Source organism: Asterias rubens, chromosome 2 (assembly GCF_902459465.1).
Source record: "Asterias rubens chromosome 2, eAstRub1.3, whole genome shotgun sequence".
Classification (NCBI taxonomy): Eukaryota; Metazoa; Echinodermata; class Asteroidea; order Forcipulatida; family Asteriidae; genus Asterias; species Asterias rubens.
The window spans coordinates 17,088,010-17,109,220 of record NC_047063.1 but is presented as its reverse complement, the minus strand read 5'-3'; the positions used below and the strand labels follow the sequence as shown (position 1 = coordinate 17,109,220).

At 38.5% G+C, this 21,211-nt stretch overlaps 1 protein-coding gene across 5 annotated transcripts in view; it reads right to left on the bottom strand.

Moving 5' to 3' along the window:
* LOC117304262 (receptor-type tyrosine-protein phosphatase delta-like) overlaps window positions 1–21,211 on the bottom strand; it is a 110,644-nt gene that overhangs the window by 39,474 nt on the left and 49,959 nt on the right. For 4 of the 5 annotated variants that reach the window (XM_033788654.1, XM_033788661.1, XM_033788655.1 and 1 more), the window contains 5 exons: window positions 13,714–13,895; window positions 11,766–11,932; window positions 10,622–10,751; window positions 7,798–7,989; window positions 6,518–6,613 (listed from right to left, as the gene is read on the bottom strand). In XM_033788654.1, the coding sequence (XP_033644545.1) occupies window positions 6,518–6,613; window positions 7,798–7,989; window positions 10,622–10,751; window positions 11,766–11,932; window positions 13,714–13,895 (767 nt within the window). Of the gene's footprint in view, window positions 1–6,517; window positions 6,614–7,797; window positions 7,990–10,621; window positions 10,752–11,765; window positions 11,933–13,713; window positions 13,896–16,200; window positions 16,243–21,211 lie in introns of those variants that run through there. The other variant, XM_033788675.1, reaches the window with a different exon arrangement.

The following is a 21,211-nucleotide window of genomic DNA, read 5'->3' as shown; positions in this document are numbered from 1 at the left end:
CAATGATATTCGATAAAATATAAAATACATTTTGAAATAAGGTAAATAGTCAATTAAAAAAAAATAAACAGTATTTTTTTTGGGGGAGGGGGGGGGGTAACAATAGTCTCTCTACTGACTACTCATGAGGGTAGACTCGTCAAAATACAAATTTACACTTTCTCATTCATTCTCCTTAACTACAAATAAGAACATTGTTGGTTAAGAATGTCGGACACTCTGTTCTACAATTTACCACACCTTCTGAAACCCTTTTAATCTTTGCTTAAAAAAACCTGCAAATGTACTACAAATATGTTAGCGAAAATATAAAAAGTGACAGTTAGGTTTCCCAATAACCACAAAATTACAGCGGTGACATTGCAAAAACCAAAAGATTTCTAGTCGTCAACTTACAAGCCTTTTTCTCGCTGCTTCTCGGCGCATGCATCAACAAACATTGTATATGAAGAACACACAGGCTCATAAATAAAATGAAGAACGCTGTATCCCATCCCCCTATCTGCTGAATGCAAAGGTCCAAAAAGTCCAAGCCAATCATGTTCACGGATCCATCAACTGACAGTCAGTCAGCAGCCAATCAGATTAAGCTATTCCATGTGCTTAAACGACAATCGCAACTCTGGTATCTTTAAATAGTGGTATTGATTAACAAAAATTACTGATAATCAATATTCTAGTAATAATTATTGCTATCTCTGTAGCTTTCAATCAAACAGCCTCTGTCCACAAACGTTCCACAAGACACTCGGCATAAATTCACAGTTCCTGAATTACTGTTCGATGGATAGAGCCCATCCATTCCAAAAATAACAGCCACCATTAACGGCAAAATTTACATATTCAGTCTACCAAGACTTTGAAGAGCTTTACAAAAACGAAGTCCCAAACTACAGCAGCACAGATTACAAATCAACCTTAATGGGTTATGGGCGTACAGCCCTGACAGGCTCGGGTACACAAAAACCCCTCTGGGCTAGCAGACCAGAACCCAGACCAAGCATTGATCGTTGGGATAACTGGCAGCTGGTTGATGGTCAGTAGGCCACAGGGTCACTTCATCCAAATGTATGTGATGGGCCAAACACTAGTCCCTGAGGAACCTCCTCCTGGTAAAGTTATAGTCTTCCGTCTGTCAGTTGAAATCGCAAAATAAACAAAGTGATGCCAAATGGAAAAAAGCAACCACTTGTAAACTTCCAAGGGCTGTGTCAATCTTTCATCCCAAGTCCAAGAACAGCCTCCATAAGAAACAAGACAGCTACTGTAAGCTAGACTGAACGTGTCTACTAGGTCTTACCCTTACTGGGTTGCGACAACGGGAAACCAGAGCCCTCGTGAGGTGGCAATGTTCATGGGGATGAATCATCTGTTTGCATCCCTCTATAAAAACCTTGGATGAGTTGTGTACTTTAATGGAAATAACTCTCTCTTTTACAATTGTCATTATTTATGAGTTTTAGAACACCAAATGAAGGTAATAGATAACTCTTCAAAATAAAATTAATGTAGTATTTACCTTTACCAAATGAAAAAGAGCAATGGTGTTACACTTTAGATTTAGAAAATACTAAAAAACCTTCAAACTTCTTTAGTTTAAAGAAAATCCTAAACAGAGGAGATCCAGGAAGTGAGCCATTAACAGTTTATTTTAAAGTCTGAAGACAATAAAATCAGTACAAATTTCCCCACTTTCAAAAACTCCTCTATTTTGCAAATACTTCCAAGCAAAGGAGTCTACATTAGTATCAATGCTTGTAATAATATATTATATTTACCTAAATATATTAATTACAAGACTATTGTAGATTTCTAATAACCCCATTTCACAGGGATAGATTTATATGGGTCAAGGGTCACTGCTGATGAGAAAGTCTAAAACTGGGATCAGGATCTTAGGAAGTGCATGATGCAAGTTGAAATGATGACTTTTCACCTTTCATTTATTTATTTATTTATTTATTTGTTTATTTATTTTTATTTCCACAAAAACTCCAGAAGTGCAGAAGATAAAAATAATTGTTTGTCTTCTTCAATATTTACATATTTAAATATTGTAATTATTTACAGTAACCCCTGGGGTTATAAACTAGTTATTATAAACCCTTGGAAGCTTTTAGGAACAGTTTCCGCAGCACTCAAAGAGTTGATGAAAGAGCATGACTGTTTTTTATTTTGAAGAAAAAAAAATACACAGTTTTTAGAGTTTACAAAAACTGATATTTCTTAATTTTGATTTTATAAATTATTGTACTTGAGCTGGACATTCATTGGGTCTGATAGAAACAGTTAAAGAAAAAGAAAAACTTCAAATCCTACATAAGAATATAATAAAACATTTGGCATAGTGTTAGCAGTTCTGTATTAACTATAAAGATTATTTTAAACTTTCGAACAGTTTAGCTCACTTGTTCATGTTCCATTCAAGATAAAAAAGATTTAGATTTAGATTTAGATTTGGATTTGGATTTAGATTTAGATTTAGATTTAGATTTAGATTTATACAAACTTGACATCCACTGGCCAAATACAAGTACACACAGTCAATATCAAAACTATATAAATTACAAAATAAGAAAAGTAGAAATACAAAGCAACAAAACACCCACATACTAAAAAAAAATGCGCCAGCCAAAACAAAGCCAACCGGTCACACGGGACACCATAGACAACAACAGGCTGGAAGAAACACTCAGTGTGGTGTCGTAGTGTTTGTCTTAGTGTTTGTGAAACTTCTTCGACTGTCCGCCCCTTAAAACAAGCCGGACATAATGGGTCTTCAGCTAACTGATTTAAAGCTTACAAGGAATGACAAGGCTATGATTCAATGTAGCTTGTTAATTCATTCTGGATAGTCTTGACCCGACCTTCTCTACAACTTAAACCTTCCTCCTTAATCCAGGATTGACTTGACATTGACGTTGTCCAAGTCACGAGACAATGGACCTTTGGAAGCAACTGTCGTTTTCCATCAGAGTGACGGACACTTTTGGGTTATCTTGACCAATATAACCTTTTCCCTGCCTATTGCTACATCTTAGGCCCAATGTCATAGAACTGCTTCAGCAGAAGATATCGCTTAACATTTGTCTGCTTAGCAGAAATGAGCTGGATACCAGCCACGTTGTATTTTGGCTGGTGACATTGTTCTGGTAAGCCCAGTTTTGGTATACTTAGCTACCGTACTTTGGTCAAATGCAATGTTGACACTACAGTGGTACACATATTTTTAAAGATAAAAACCTCGGACCTTAATCTGAAAAATCATGGATAATTTAAAAGGCACAATTTCATGTCACTGCTAACCATGGAACTCAGCCCTTACTGCAAATTTAATCACAAACTTTTACAGAGGCAGGTTCTTTTTTATGTTTTCATCAGGTTCTTTAAAAAAATCCACTGATATGCGATTAGCAGTACGACAGATTTGTCCCCACATGGATGCCCCCACACAGTTCAGGAACAGCAATCTAGTCAATATATCTAACTCTATGGTATGACGTCATCAGGAACAAGGTGGGTGCTGGCCCCTCGTATGCAATAAACAAGTTATGAGTAACAGCTTCCTTACTGGGGACCAATAATTAAGTAAACTTTATTCCTATCGGCCAGGTGTCTCCCCACAGTAAACCAGGGACAGACTTATGCCCCCTGCCACCCTCGCCACACCACCCCTCCCCCAAAAAGGCACGAGGGACTGTAAATACACCTTGATTCATATTATTTATGATTTATTTTTTCCTGTAATAAGACTTTCATGAAAGCAACAAATCCATTCATTTTTATTGTTTCGTCATCGTTTTACCCCAAAGATGGTGGCTGCATGACGTCAATGCAAAAGGTCTATTCACAGTGCTATAATATCAAATTTTCTTCATAGAAAAACAACCATTCCTGATGCTTCAAACGTAATCTCTGTTCTATTGGCTTTGCCAAGTCATGGTTTTTTTGTGCCATCGATGCTTTTAAAGCAAAAATTATTCCAGCAATTCCAAGAAAGTTATCCCACCAGGGCGGAAGTAAAGAAATGTTAGATCCCGACTTTAATTTGTAAAGAGCTATTGTGCCTCATTTCCTCTCAACTGACAATTTCAATTCACAAGAGGGCAGTATTTCATTTGTCTAAGTACAGCTAGTAATATGTAATCTGAGGTACACGAAAATGATTTTAATCTGGTCAGTGTAAACGATTGAGAGGAGGTATTACTGTACTGTCAGTCGGTGTAGAGTCATTTACTTACAGTATGGATAAGTTTTTACTTTTACCACCAGGGTAACTAAACACTTCCTAAAACAATAACAACATCACAAACAAATAAACAAACAAACACTCCTTGTAGTGTCCAGGACTCGGACTTGAGTCTGTCTCTATGGCTTCAACTGTAGTTACATGTATGAGTGTTGCTATGGTCCTATTTTTCAATGTATACGCCTTTCTTATATGTACGTCACAATTCTAACCCAAAACGAGGCCATAGGCGCAGCCACTGCTACTGGTTGCTGACGTGCAGCTATAGCTTCAATTTGGGTGAGATTGTGAGAATTATGACGTTGTGCATGAATATTGAGAGAGGCTTATGTTAATATGTCTTTGACCATTTAAGCTTCAGCAGCAGCTGCAGCCACAGCTACTATTTCAGCGAGACCTTTCAACGCGTTTACTTTTGAGTCTGCTGCCCCCTAGTGTCAGAAAATCTCTCAATCTAATATCATTTTGTATGTCAAACTTCAAGGAATTGTCACACAAAGTGCATATTTGATTAGTACTTTTTAACGCCAAACCTGTACCTGTGCTAGCGTCTCTCTTGACAGCAATAACCAAACATTTGGTTTTTAATTCTGACTGATGACAAAACTGCATTTCAAGAAACGTTTTACGTCTGGCTTGATCTACAAATCAAGACTGACCTGCAGCTGATTTTACAAACAGCTGGGATTAATCCTATCTCGAGTTAGGACGAGTACCCTGTCCTTACTTAAGATGGGTTCATTGCGCCAACGTCTATGGTTACCGAACTTAACCCTTTGTAAGCCCTAAGATTAATCCTAAGTTAGGAAGAGCTTGGTGGAATCAACGGCTGGTCTTCAACAATAGTGGCCAGAAAACATCACCCAACATTTCCAGAAAACTCTATTATCCCACTTCCCTGGTAGCACATGTTCATTTGTTTACTAATTTTGTCATTCAACGCAGTCCTATCTCCGAACCACAAACAACATGTCACATATACTCCCTTCCCTCCTCACTTGGAACAGCAAACCATTTCCTTCCAATTTTGGCAGGGAAATCCTCTCGCGAGTTGACACTCGTGGCAGAAGTCCAAGTTCTAAATTTTGACCGCCCCAATCCGCTGCTCATTTTATTCATTTTTTTCCCCTTACTCATGACAGCAAACCATTTCCTTCCGACTTTGACAGAAATTTTTTAAACTCTCAAGTATTTTAAGACCAGCACACCGGATCCTTATAATTTTGATTGATAACATATCAATTTCTTTATCAACTATACTAATTTCTTGTCCAAAGTGTAAGGCCTGTTTCATACTTCATGTGTTTGCAAATGCAATACGAATTTTGACGTGACAAATTCGAAACATTTGCTGCAAAAACAGCCTGTGATGCAAAAATTTGCTTCGCATTCCCATTCACAGGAAATATGAACCGGGCTTTACTCGATCTCGCAAAGTCGAGTCTTAACGATGACTCCCAATTTTTTATTTATTTATTTTTTTTTTTTTCAGAATGGAAACTTAATACTCAAATCAATCACAGTCCATCACTAACTGGCAACTTTAGCCCTATGTCGTGTGTATAGTTCTCTTCCTCTATGCTGTATACAGAGTCCTTTGAAGGGAGTTTGATTACGGGCACACCACATTAACATTCCATGGCCACATAAACTTTTGGGCCGTGGGTTTTGCAAGTCAGATACTCCTCATAAATTCACTAATTCAATAAATAATTCCGCTCTCAAAGCTTAACTTTTCCCTGCAAACTTTAAACACAGTTCATCAATAAGAAGAATTTGAAACTTTGCATGGTGGAAATACAATGTAGAAAGGTTTGCGGTAACACCATGTAATGACTATCTCTAATGAGTTGGGGTGGTTCTAAAAAGAATCGTTGGTTCATCAGTTCATCAAGCAAACCAATTTTGTGTGTGCTTCTTTGTGAGGACATTGGCACCGGTACTTATAACTCAAATGAATCTTCTCTGCCAAACAGGCTAGTGTATGCGTACCCGCAACGGGCATATTTGACAGAAATGAACAACAAAGAGGCTGAATAATTTCACCAAAATCACAAAATTATGAGGAATAGCTGTCGTTGAAAACCTACATGTACATGTACTACCAAATTAAAATAAAGCCTTGTAACGCACACATATCAACCCAGCAGGATGTTCAAGTGACAGGAAAACCAAAAACTAAGAAAATTTGGAAATATTTCCATGTTTGTTTACAGCTTAATGGTTAAACGGTAAGCCATATTAACCCTAGTCTACTTCTAGACTCACCTGCAGTGTCTGTGGTTTCAGTCAGAATTAAAGAGGGAGGTCCTTCTCCTAATGAGTTGACTGAAGTCACTTGGATCTCATACTGGGTAAAGATATCTGGGGGAAAAAAATGAAAAATCAAAATAAACATCCACATGTACTTTGATTCACATTCACAAAGTTAATAGTAGAAAAACATGAAGAATTTAGTCAACAGTATACATGCACATTTCCAAAATCTATGGTGTAAATCTCTTAGATGCAATAACTTTCAAAAAGGTTATTGCAGTGATAAGGTCTGAGATCCAGTTATTTAGCACCTTATAAGGATTTACATGGAACTACGGCGCATACTGTATAGCAGCCACAGCCAGGAACACCGGGGCAAACCCTTCTCTTTTCGATAAGTGCACTGGTTTTTTTTTACATGCGTTACACAACCCATGGGACCAACGACTTTACGTCCCATCCGGAGGATGAAGCAATGGTTAAGTGTCTTGCTTAAGGACACATGTGTCATGGGGATTCGAACCCACACTCTGCAGATCAGAAACACCAAAGTTTGAATTCGGTCACGACACTTCCACAAATGACTAATGACTAATTCTACTTTCTCTCTTTTATGATATTCAATCTAACTTTTCTCAAATCTTTACATTCCCACCCATGCAAATATTTTCGGTGAGCCAGGCCTGGAATTTCAGCTTTGAGAGGGCATGGTCATTTTCATGTTTCAAAGGACACTTCCATTGGAAGGGCACAAATGCCAAGACCAGGGGCAACAGGGCCCAACTTCATGACTCTGCTTCTGTGCTTACGGCAATCCTATTTCACAGGTTAGCGGCGAATTTTGGCTTGTGCGCGTGCGTACTCCACGTTACTAGGCATTCTACGCTTACAAGGCTAGCGCAGAAATTCAGCGCTAGCATGTCAAGCGAGGAATCGTGACCATAAGCGCAGAATTCGGCGGTAAGTAGAGCCATGAAATTGGGCCCTGATATCATGGCCTCATCCATGGACTCTATGCAATTCCAGAGCAGTGTCATAGATGTACCAACTAGACAACAGAGATCGCCCGGTAGCTACAGGCAGTTCGAATCCCATATTTTAGCAGCGGGTACTGCACCAATTTAACAGACTGAAATTTGCATCGGAAATACAGAATATAAGGTTTGGTTTTACCGATATGCGTGTAAGCACTGTATACTCGGTGCTTTCCCGAGCTCTGAGAGAAAAAAATCACGTACAGGCATATTACTCAGGTGGGATTCGAACAGGATAAAGTTAGTGGTTCCACTTACCGAGGCCGTTTAGCAAATGGTATTGAATGTCGCCGACTATTTCTGGTTCAGACCATGCTGTCTCTCCCCTCTTCCTATAGTAGACATTGAAGCTGATGAGTTCGGAATGTAACGGCACAGGCTTGTCCCAAAATAGCATGATGTAATTCTGCTCTTGAGTGATGCTCCTAAGGCCTGTTGGTGCCTTATGAACTGTGTAAGACAAACATTAATACAGGTATGATATAATAATAATAATAATAACAATAATAATAATAATAATAATAATAATAATAATAATAATAATAATAATAATCAATTATCAATAATAATTAAAATCAATACAGTTAAAACACCTAAGAGAAAATACAGATATTAGGTCCTTGGGATTAAAAAAAGTAGGAATATTTTATCAAGTACAAGGAGTAGCCTACAGGCTCTTAAACATGGATTGCAATATGCGTCATTCACCGCCATCATAGGCGTAAAAACAATGGATTAAGTGCACGCGTGTTTGCGCTAAGCTAACTCTCAGCCAATAACAGCTCTTTATGCCTGTACAATTCATCAAAGATGGAGGTCAATAACGTCTATTGCAATCCATCAATAGACTTTTCAGGGCTTTTCTTATTTTTTATTTTATCTGATTTTTCAGAGTGCAAAAAAAAACACCACAAAAATGTCGTGCAAATGGCCGTGTTTGCCTGGTCTTTGCTAAATGTGTTGGCTTTTTTATAAAGATTTCAGAAAAGCGCCCTCTATTAGTGGAAAGTGACGATGACATGGGTACCATATTTTCCTGCGGATAAGACGCTCGGCGGACAAGGCGTAGGACGCTAAAATGACCCCAAAAAATTCAAACGTCAGCAGACCAGGCGCAACGCCGCACAAGGCGCATGTTTAACCGCACACAAAAGAACACCTGGCGCCACCCGGTGTCGATACATTGCCTTTGAGAACCTACGTATACCGACCTTCATCCAATCAGCCAACGCTGTATATTGTTAATAACATAAAGTGCGGCCCAATCAGCAGGCAGAAACCATGGTCCACGCACTGTCTGAAGTTAATTTTATTTGCAACATGAACACAATGCCTCCCTGGACATTCGACGTCCCACAACGAGGATCCTTGCTGATACAAATACCAACAGAGGGCGTTTAACCTCACGCTATTACATTGTTCCAAAACGCCCCCTAGCATTCAATGTTTCTTGTATTTATTGTCGCACGCACAGTAACAACGACTATAGGCGTGATATCCGCTTTTATGTTGCGTGATTAAATTTACAGACCTCAGAACGGTTGCGTTTTGGGGCTAATTTTCTGTGTCATTTTGAGAGATTTTCGAGTCTGAACTTGGACATCGTTGATTTTACAGGCAAGTTTCATGCAAGGGCAAACATGATTTTAACAACCGTTCCTAACCGAAGTTTTGAAGCAATAAAATAATTCAATAAAATAAAATGTGTATTCGTCCCAATGAATTTTTTTGGCTAGTGTTGTATTATTATATTGGGCCTTACAAACTAATACAAATCATAACCTAGTAAGATAATGCTACGTTCACATAATACTTTTTAAAGTAAACGTCTAAAAAGAGGCAATAAATATTAATACGATTTGAACGTGTATTGTAACAATAATATAAAACTCTTTTCCTACCAAAGATGACAGTTAAGTTCCCAAATCACAAAGGTCTAAAAAGAGGCAAACACAAAAATTAATTGTTACCCCATCATTTTAAAATACGTTCAGCCTAAAGCACACTTCAGAGATAATTGTTCTCTACAATAAAAAAAAAACCTCAAAGTTTACCACACAATAGTGGTTGGGTGAATGACGTTTTTATGAAGTTATTGACTGTCAATCGTTTTCGGAACGAATACCCGGCCACACAGAAAAACGTTTGTACACCGCCGACGTCTGTTGGACCGAAAGCTAGACGCATTGCGACATTGATGGAATGAAAGCACGGTCATGGGAAATAAACACGTTGCAGTATTGTTGGCATAATTGGAACGTCTGGGGGATTTTGTCATTGTTTGAACGAAAATACGGTCTCAGTGTCTGAATAGCCGTGTTTGACCGCATTATTGAGTAAGGATTCTTCACACAAAGACTGTTGATTTGAACTGGACATGAGGGTATTTTTTATTTCACGCAGTGATCATCAAAAAAAAAATCAATCGTCAGCAGACAAGGCGCACCGAAAGATAAGACGCATCGATGTTTTTGGGGTCTAAAAAGTCAGATAAGACGCGTCTTATCTGCAGGAAAATACGGTAAGTGTAATGGCACACCGCGCTTAACGAAAAATGATAACAGCAGCTTCAATCAAAGACTAATGTGGAGCATCTTACCGGGTTAAGCCCGCGGCTCCAGGATCAAAATCAAATCCCGAAGGCCGTACTGGAGAGCGACTAGACTTGACCAGAGACTTTGTCGTAGCTCTCGATGTGACCATATTGAACATGCTCCAGTGCATGCTTCGATATAGTCCATCTCCCTGTGCTCTATGATTTTTGGTTAGTCAAGTCTAGTCGCCACCCGAACTTGTTTGAATATTCTTCCCAGCAAGTGAACTTGGCAAACACCCACAAAGAGATATAAACACCAAGCTGGCAACAGCCATCTCTCTCATACAAACATTGGTTTAACAACTAAGATTATGAATTACACATATCAAGAAATTTGTGACTAGCAGTAAATTCAAGTCATTGTGAAATCAGTGGTAAGCTTGGGGATTCGAACCCACAAATTTGTGATTGCAAGTCCTGCAGTCTAACCACTTGGTCAGGGTTACTTGCTCCAGGCTGAGCTCTTTAGCTGGTGTATGGCCTTACCTGCTTCAAATGTTTGAGCATCCACAGGTCTGCTTGACGGTCCTATTGCTGCTATCCCCAGGGCATTGTTAAACACAGCAACACTGATGGTGTAGTTCGTGAAGGGATGTAGATTATCCACCAATGCAACCTGTGAGAAATTGTATACATTAAAAATGATGTCATTTATGAAGATGAGCTTTACAAACACTAGAGGGCAGCAGACAAACTGGGTTTTTAAACACAACAGTAGAACAATATTGCTGTTAACAGCGCCAGCCACCAACCAAGGTCATTACCACGCAGTGAAGACCGGGTACGAACACTGTTATTCCCATTAATAAATACCTTTTTTAGCAATTTAAACAGCTAAAATTGTCCAAATTTTGTGACTTTTCTCTCGGCGGTACTTCCAGACATGTTCAGGGGCCATATTTGAGCTTTTGATGGTTCCCATCTCTTTCATGCGTTAATCACATTACTGATCTTTGAGACCAGTGACTCTTTTAAATAATGATCTGTTCAGCGCCCTTACTGGGGTCAAAGGAGGCAAATGATTGGACGATAGCTGTTCCTTGTGCAATAAAACGCGCGCATGAGCTCGGCGTTAGTTCATACGCGCACACATATTACACGCGCGCACTCAAAATTGATACATTTTCAGTGCGCGTACGTGTAAGTGCGCGAAGTTGCAATGAAACCAACAGGGATATAAATAAGCGTGCGATACAGTGCAACGCGCAAGGTTTACACAATGTATGCTGATTTAGTGGCCACTTACTCGCTATTTTCCAAAGCCGGTCTTTATACCATTGTTAACACGCCCACACGTGACCGGGTTTTGACCAATCAGAGACTTGAAACCGTCCAAGGTATTTATTAATGTCTATTGATGTGGCTTGTTGGTCACCATGGCCCAGTTTCATAGAGCTGCTTTAGCAGAAAATGATGCTTAACAATTTTCTGCTTAGCAGAAATGGGCAGGATACAAGCCACAAATTTTACACAGGACGTGTTAATTTGGTTGGAAACCATATGTTCTGGTAATTAGCTATTTTTCTTTGCTTAAGCAGCTCTATGAAATTGGACCCTGGCATTACATCAGGCCCTTGGAAAACAATATAAACCTCTACCCTCGCAGGTACATAGAACATAGCATGCTCACCGTTTCAGTAGAAATGACTGTGATGACATCATCGCCCGGACTTAGCATGATCTTATGACCGACCAAGTCTCCGTTCAGTGATGTGGTAGGGGGCGCTGTCCATGTGACACGAACACTGGTAGCACTGATAGCCTCTGCAGTGACATCCTGTGGTGCTGTGGTTGGCGCTGATAGAAAAACGTTGCAAAATAATTACATATCGTTTATTCAGACTATTACATTAGAGAAGCTGAATAAAAAAAATTTAAATATTTATTTATAGAAATGATGAAGGCAATCAGAACAAACATTTATTAGCATAAAACTTACTTGGTAATGGACAATGGAAAGCTTTTGATAGTATAACACATTGTAAGAAACGGCTCCCTCTAGTGTAATGTAGTTTTTTTTATAGAGGTAATTTCTTGCTAAAATATTCAAATCTGAAAAAAAGACTTCTGGCCTGAAACAGTTCATATCTCAGTCATCTGAAAGCACACTCATTATGCAACAAGGGTACACCTGTGGTGGCTGTGCAGGGAATAACATGTATGAACTCTCACACAGTCACTGCACATGCTTTCTATAGATTAGATACAGAGGAAGGATGCGGGTCACCAGTAACTGGGTGGGAGGTGGGTTTTTTGGGATGCAAGTTCACCCAAAACAAGGCTAAAAGCCACTCAGGTAAAGGGCTACAAGGAAGAAAACATAGAAATGTTGTAACTCAGTGGAGCTGAAGGAATTGATATTGCTCTTAAAAGATGGCAGATCATAGGATGAAGGGAAACATGCACCAGGCAAGGAGTTCCAAAGCGATGAAGTACGAGGGAAAAAGCTACTGGAGTAGCTCTTTGTTCTACATCTCGGCACAGCCACAGTATAAGGATGAGAACAAGCAGAAAGCCTGGTCTCACGCTCAAACACCCTGACAGGAGGAACAAGGTTGGATAGACTGGTGGAACATTTACCATGGAAATATCTGTAAAACAGAAAGAGGCTGGCTACAGACCTTTGGTTAGTTCATACTTGTAATTTCATGCACAGCCACAAGCCTGCTTTGATCATGATGAGTCGTCATACATGTAGCCCCTTTAAAGGAACACGTTGCCTTGGATTGGTCGAGTTGGTCTTTGAAAAGTGTTTGTAACGATTTGTTATAAAATGCATAGGTAGAAAGATGTTGTAAAAGTAGAGTACAATGATCCACACAAATAATTGTTATGCCTCGAAGTTACACGGTTTTCCTTTTACCTCGTCGACTAACACGGTCGGCCATTTAATGGCCAACCATGTTTGTTCGAAAAGTCAACGTGGCAACGTGTTCCTTTAACCCTAACAAGAAACATTTGTTTTAGTGATAGATCTAATAGACACATTAATTGTTTACTTGTTTGTTTTTTTTATAAACGGCAGCTCTTAAAAGGAAGGTCACAATAGTACCTTTAAGAGTCCTCTTTCCTATTCTGCAAACTGTGTGGCCGTGTGATCTTTATTTTTGTGTTTTACAAACTTTTTTTACGTAAGGAATGCAAAGCGATTGCTAGCGACCAGTCTGCGCATGGAAGAGTTAAAAAAAAAATGTTTGGTTTATGTTTTAAACAACCATTCTGCACTTCATATCTTTGTTTTTTGCAACTATTTTTCTGAAGGAATTTCAACCAGTCGCTAGCGACCGGTCAGCTCATGAAAGAGTTTTTTCAAAGTTAGTTTGTTTGGTTTCTTTTGTGGGGATTTTTTTTTTTCTTTTTTTCCAGGGCCCAATTTCATATAGCTGCTTAAGCACAAATAGTGGCTCAGCATAACAAAATCAAGCTTACCGGAATAAGGTAACCAGCCAAACTACCATGTCACAAGTACAATTTGTGACTGGTGTCCTGCTCATTTCTGCTTTGCAGAAAGATGTTAAGCAAAATCTTTTGCTTAAGCAGCTCTATGAAATTGGGCCCAGTTAGTACAGGTATCTTACTTCCAGGAGCTGTCTTGAAAGACGACATTCCACTCATCTTAGTATAGTCCCCTCTGTACCTGGCCTCGATCAAGAAGCTGTATTCTGAGAAGACGTCCAGCCCTTCCACCAAGAGGGAGCTCTCCAGTCCAGGGGGATCAGAAGGACTGAAGGGTGCATCTGCCGAAGTGGGTGGCTCCTTCCTGGAAGGGAAAAGAGAACATTTCAGATCAGGACACGCTACATCAATTAATAGCTTCCTTTATGCTATTTATGCACAAATGTATAATATTACCCTGGACCTTGCTCCTAAGCTTGCTCTTAAGCTTTTTCGTAAAAGTAGCCAACCGGGCTAATAAACTCAGGGAGTTACAGATGTAACTTGCCCCTCGGGAAGTTGCAGTAGCCCTGATTTTAAACATGTTGTCATAAACGTATCTTTTTGATGCATTAGTGGTAGCAATCACAACCAGTACAAATACCGCGTTAAGTTACATTCAAATACCTAAAAAATAAATTTACACATTTTAAAAATTGTATTATTCAGATGGAATGGAAAACATATGAGCATCTTAAACAAGTGTAGGTTGTACAGATTTAAGTAGCCCTAAGGGCAAGTTAAGGGGTGGTTTTTACTTGACAATGTACGCCCGGCTAGTGTTAAGGGCAAGCCCTGTTATGGATGCATGTGAGTGTATTGTGTCACAAAATATAATCACGAGGTAAAATCTGGACGGTTTATTCCATGAAATTGACAAAGACAAACTTCATTGAATGAAATTATAATGGTCGGAGACAATGCAGGAACAAAATGAATTCAATCTTTGTTTTATGTAACACATATGTAGATCCATAAAATTAAATTAAAAAAAGTCACCAAAAAAGTCAAATAGACCAGGAACGTATCCACCCCACAATCTAAAAAAGTAATATATTCTAAACAACATGGATGACTCCATGTAGACAACAGCCTTGTCCACTATAGACGATGTGACCTATGTTTACATTCAAACCGCCCTCTGTTGACAAAACACTGTTTCGCCGGGCAAAAAGACATATAGTCATGGTAAGATTGCCTGTACTTTTAGCTGGCTGCCAAAACACAAAGGTTTTGCCCGGCGGTATAATGCGCGCGAATCATGTCAAATGGTTTTCGAGTTACAGTCAGAGGTCACATCGTCTATAACATGACAGAGTTTCACTGAGACAGCTATTTTGAAATCACTGTGAGGATCACAATGAGGTGTCCCATCTACCCTTTTTTATCAATATAGGACTTCTATGTTAAATTTAAGAGCATCACGCATCGCGTTAGTGAATACATGGCAAAGGACGACTACTGATGAGTACAGTCCAAACATAATTTTTATATCACATGTTAAAGGCACTTGACACTGTTGGTATTGTCTTCTCACTTGGTATATCAACATATGCATAAATTAACAAACCTGTGAACATTTGAACTCAATTGGGCGTCGAGGTTGCGAGATAATAATGGAAGAAAAAACACCCTTGTCACACGACGTTGTGTGCTTTCAGATGATTGATTTCAAGACCTCAAATTTCAATACTTACTATACTGAAGCTAAAAGGCAGTACTGCTTTGCACGGCGACTCTAAACAACTGACCTTACAATAAACCAGGATGTTTGGCTTTTTATACTTTTTATACTATCAACAGCTCTCCACTTCTCATTACCAAGTACGGTTTTGTTTGCTCACAGTTATTTTAAGTAATTACCAATAGTGTCCAGTGCCTTTAATACAACCCAAATGACCAGGGTCCAATTTCATAGAGCTGCTTAAGCACAAAAATTGGCTTTAAGCAGAAACATCCTTGCTTTATAGTAAAATCAGAGAACCGGCCAAGACTCAACCCAATTGTTATGCTAAGTAAACAACAGCTAAATACCAGTCACAAGCAATATATATGGCATGAAATTTTGGCCAGTAACATGCAGAAAGTAAGCAAGCTATTTTCATGCTTTAAGCAAATTTTTTGCTTAAACAGCTCTATGAAATTGGTCCCTGCCTATGACCAAGCAGAGAATCTAAACCAGGATGTTTGGCTTTTTATACTTTTTACACTATCAACAGCTCTCCATTTCTCATTACCAAGTACGGTTTTGCTCACAATTATTTTAAGTAATTACCAATAGTGTCCAGTGCCTTTAATACACCCCCAAATGACCAGTCTATGACCAACCAGAGAACATCAACTCACCAATGTGTTTATTAATTAAAGACAGTGGACACTATTGGTAATTGTCAAAGACCAGTCTTCTCACTTGGTGTATCTCAACATATGCATAAAATGACCAACCAATAATCACTTCAGAGGGAGCTGTTTCTCACAGTTTTATACTATCAACCTCTTCCCATTACTCATTACCAAATGAGGCTTTATGCCGATAATTATTTTGAGTAATTACCAATAGTGTCCACTGCCTTTAAAGTTCTACAGTCAACATTTATAACTTATTTTCAAAGCAAGCTTTCAATACTTACTAATACTCTACTGAAGCTATAAGGCAGTACTGCATAGCCTGGCGACTCTGAGCAACTGACCTTACAATAAACCAGGATGTTTGACCAGGAAAGGGAATCTGACTATTTCCCCTTGATGGTCACGTGCCCGGGAATCCAGTACCCAGACTCCTTCCTTGTTGGTTAATATTGCCCGGCTACATCAACAGGTCAGTTGCAAGTGGAAGTCGTAAAGTGAACTACTGATACAGTTTTAATCTAATCATTTATGACATCAGTTTCCCTTTGCTTTTGCTATTCATCCTGAAAGCCATTGGACGCTTTTTGAACCGAACAAAAAATTAAAAGTTCACAGATTTACAAATAACTTACAGGGTTTACAGAAGGTTATGGTGAAAAACATTAAAACAATTATCAATCTCGATATCGAGAATAACCGATTTATTTAAAACAAATGTCATGACACGGCGAAACATGCGGAAACAAGGGTGGGTTTTCTCGTTATTTTCCCCCGACTCCGATGACCAATTGAGCCTAAATTTGCACAGGCTACTGGTTTGTTATTATACCACAGCGCTTTACAAGAAACTATACAATATGCAAATAAATAATAGCACTCGCAATATGAAAACATGTACAGTGCTATATGATAATCGATATGGATAGATCTCTAACATCCACTGTGTGCTGTGTGGTTGTTGGCAATACTTGACATGTAGATTCACTTCAATATATTCTGTGGATTTTGTTTGCGCACAACGGATTTTGAGTAGAATTGTACTTAAAGGGAGTTATATGCCATTTTGTAGCACCAAAGTTTGGGATTGTGTAGTTCACAGAGGAAACGAGATATCATATCATTTTGAGGGATATTTGTGTAAATCAATATTTTGTTTACATATTTCCAGCCATATTCATTTCAAAACAAATGCTTTTAATGGTCCAATGTACCTACATGTAATATGCAGGTAATGTATTATCCTGATGTTTCCATTTTTAAGTTTGGATTGGCAGACTTTTGAGTCACAGTAATTGCGTAAACTTGTCCAATCCTTGGCAACTTAATATGGGCAAGCCTTGTTTTGAATGTACTCCCCCTTTTTTCCTACTTATTTGTTCAACCCTCTGTGCAATGAGACTATTTGTAATTTTTTTTTTTTGTGTAGTTTGAAGACAAAAAAAGTTGCATCCCCTTATAAGGTGATCCCTCTGCTGCAAGTTCCCAGGTTGTATGGTTTGGTAAGCTTAGGTGTGATCCCTGGCTATACAGCAGTTAAAGGGTCACGTTGCCTTGAATCGGTCAATTGGTCTTTGAAAAGCGTTTGGAATAGTTTGTTATGAAATGCAAATTGTTAGATAGATAATTTAAAAGTAGAATATAATGATCCACACAAACATGCCTCGTAACTGCACGATTTTCCTTTTACGTCACAAAGAAACACGGTCTGCCATTTTGTGGAGTCAACATGATGACTCCATAAAATGGCCGACCGTGTTAGATTGCGACGTAAAGGGAAAACCGTGCAATTTCAAGCTATGCTTGTATGGATCATTATATTCTACTTTTAAAGCATCTTTCTAACCATGTGCTTCTCATAGCAAACGGTTTCAAACGATTTTCAAAGACCAACTCGTCCGATCCAAGGCAACGTGTCCCTGTAAAGGTTGAAAAGCTTCTGCTGCTTGGCACACACCCCCCTCCCCTCGCCCCACACAAAGCAAAGATATTGACAAAGGTAGGGAGACTGCCAATTTTAGGCTTGATGAGAGCTCAGTTGGTAGAGCTCTGGCACACTTACCTGGAGGATGCAGGTTTAAATCCCCCTCTAGGAAATTATGCAATGTCAACAAATTCTCAAGAAGCCCTTTTTAAAAGTTTATCTAAACCGTCATAGTTCAAATCCCTACTACTGACTGACAAAGGGGCACTTGCACCGTGTTTATTGCATTTATTCCCTGCCTAAACCAAGTCTTATCGGCTTATAATGTAACCCTTCCACCGTAGACATGACAGCCCTCTATAGGTCACTGTAGCATATCAGTTAAATCTAAACATCTCCACTGCTTATCTTCTTAACATGTCTGGAAAAACAAAATATTTTAAACCTTCAGGTATTCCTTTTCAAACCTAACCTTTGCTTATCTGCAATGAGCTGCCACATTTAACACCACACCTACATGTACGCTTAAAGATGTTATACAGAACTAGCAGACTCAGGTGGGCGCGATTCTTGCGTATAAAATCTTGTGAACGATAACGTAGGGTAAGGGCACTCAGTGGGGTCATCATAAAATGGTCGCAGACACTGTTCATGTTTTGTGTGATACTGGCCATGTGAAAACAAAAACCTTTGAAAATTTGGGCTTTATCCATTGTCTCGGAACACAATAGTGTAAATAGCATGTAAACACTAGCCTAATTTTTTGTTGTAACAACCGAATTCAGATGTTGCGTCTTTTAGGTTTTTTAATATATAGTTTTTCAGATGAAGTTTTCTCAAATATGACAATCATTTCAGAGAGAGACATTTAACAGAAAAAAATGGTTCTAGTAAGAACTTCATTATCAGCGAGCTTTCAGACTAAAATTAAAGGAACATGACTGCCTTGGATCGGTCGAGTTGGTCTTTGAAAAGCGTTTGCAACCGTTTGTAGAAAGATATTTTAAAAGTAGAATACAATGATCCACACAGACATGCCTCGAAATGGCATGGTTTTCCATTTACCTTGTAGACTGACACAGTTGGTCATTTATGGGAGTAAAATTCTTTACTCTCATAAATGGCCGACCGTGTTAGTTCGCAAAGTAAAAGGAAAAACCACGCAATTTTGAGGCAAATTTGTGTGGATCATTGTATTCCACTTCTAAAACATCTTTCCAACCATACACATTTTATAACAAACGGTTAAAAACGCTTTTTTTATAGACCAACTTGTCCGATCCAAGGCAACGTGTTCCTTTAAACGAGGATGTTTCTTATCATTACAACTCCTGCATAACACCTTTAAACAGTCTGTGACTTCTATCAACAAGTCTGTTTTTTGTTGAGATATTCCTTTTAAAACCTAAGCCTTAAGGATGGCTGTTAAGCTGTGCTGGGAAAAAATCACTTGAACTTCTTAGCTTTAAAACCTAAGCCTTAGGATGGCTGTTAAGCTGTGCTGAAAATAAAATATCTTGAACTTCTTATCTGCAACAAACTGCCAACCTAGCAACACCTATGCTTAAAACAGTGAAATGATTGTCATATTTGAGAAAACTTCCATCAACAAGTCTGGCAAAAACAATCTTTGTTAAAAACCAAGACATTCCTTTTCACACTAATGCTTTTTCAGTTGTGCTGAAGTTCTATTAATTACAAAGACGAATCTACAAACATTAACCACAGGCAATTATATAAATGGTTTCTGTACAATTTGCTGCATGATTATCATATAAATGAGGTGGGTAGATGAGTCGTTTTTTCTTTGTGAGGGTTCATGGAAGCTAGTTTGTGAAGTGGGCCCAATTCCATAGAGCTGATTAAACAGAAAATATTACTTAATGATTTTTCTGCTCAGCAGAAAAGTGCAGGATACCAGTCGCAAAAAGTACATCTGACATTGTATTTTGGCTGGTAACCTCATTCTGGTAAGCATAATTTTGTTGCGCTTAGCTATATTTTGTGCTAAAAGCCCTTGGACACTTTCGGTAAACAGTATTTTCCAAAGGCCCACACTTCGTGTATCACAACTTATACATAAATTAACAAACCTGTGAAAATTTAGGCTCAATCGGTCATCGGAGTCGGGAGAAAATAACGGGAAAACCCACCCTTGTTTCTGCACGTTTCGCCGTGTCATGACATGTGTTTAAAAAAAATCCGCAATTCTTGATGTCGAGAATTGATAATTGTGTTAATGTTTTCTCAAAAAGTAAAGCATTTCATGGCATAGTATTTCAAGAGAAGTCTTTCACGATTACCTTCTGTAAACCCTGTAAGTTATTTGTAAATCTGTGAACTTTTTTTTTTTCTGTTCCGAAAGTGTACCGGTATATTGGCTTTAAGCAGCTCTATGAAATTGGGCCCTGGCATTCCTCATTGTTTGCCTGTTACCAATATTTGTCATTATTTTATTAATAATATAACATGCTTATCAATCGCCTTAACATCCATATCCGATGCTGTACTAATGAAAACTGCACAACAAAAAAGGATGAAATAATCAAAGAGGCGTGACATGTTACATAAAATGTCAAACCAAAAATTGGACCAACCAAATTAAACCCCTCTGTTGAAATTATTTGTTTAAGGAGTTCCACGAGTCCTAGACACTTCATTTTGAGAAAGTCGAGTGCATCCGGCATAGAGCCCCAACTGCAGTCAATATCGTAGAGTAAACCAACTTTCCAATTGGTGCGGTCAATGTCACATAATTGTAGAATAGTCTGCGATTTTCTTCAAGTGCAGTAAAATATAATCACAAAAATAAAATAAATAGATAAAGACTTCAAATGATTTGATTTGTGTTTCAGCGATATCAACGAGTAATTGAATTTCACCCATTGCTGGTTTTCATGTGCCTGTAGTTATGAAGCAGAAAGCAGTTGTAATCAAGCAGAAAAGCTTGTTGTTGATGATGAGGACAAAACAACTTAAAGGGTCTATATACTTTTTGTAGGACAAAAAACATAATGTCCACAGATTTACATTAAAGGCAGTGGACACTATTGGTAATTACTCAAAATAATTATTAGCATAATACCTTTTCTTGGTGAGGAGTAATGGGGAGAGAATGATGGTATAAAACATTGTGAGGAACGGCTCCCTCTGTAGTTTTCGAGTAAGAAGTAATTTTCCATGAATTTGATTTCGAGACCTCAGATTAAGAACTTGAGGTCTCGAAATCAACTAAATCTCGAAATCATCTAAACGCACACAACTTTGTGTGACAAGGGTGTTTTTTTCTTTCATTTTTATCTCGCAAGTTCGATGACCGATTGAGCTCAAATTTTCACAGGTTTGTTATTTTATGCATATGTTGAGATACA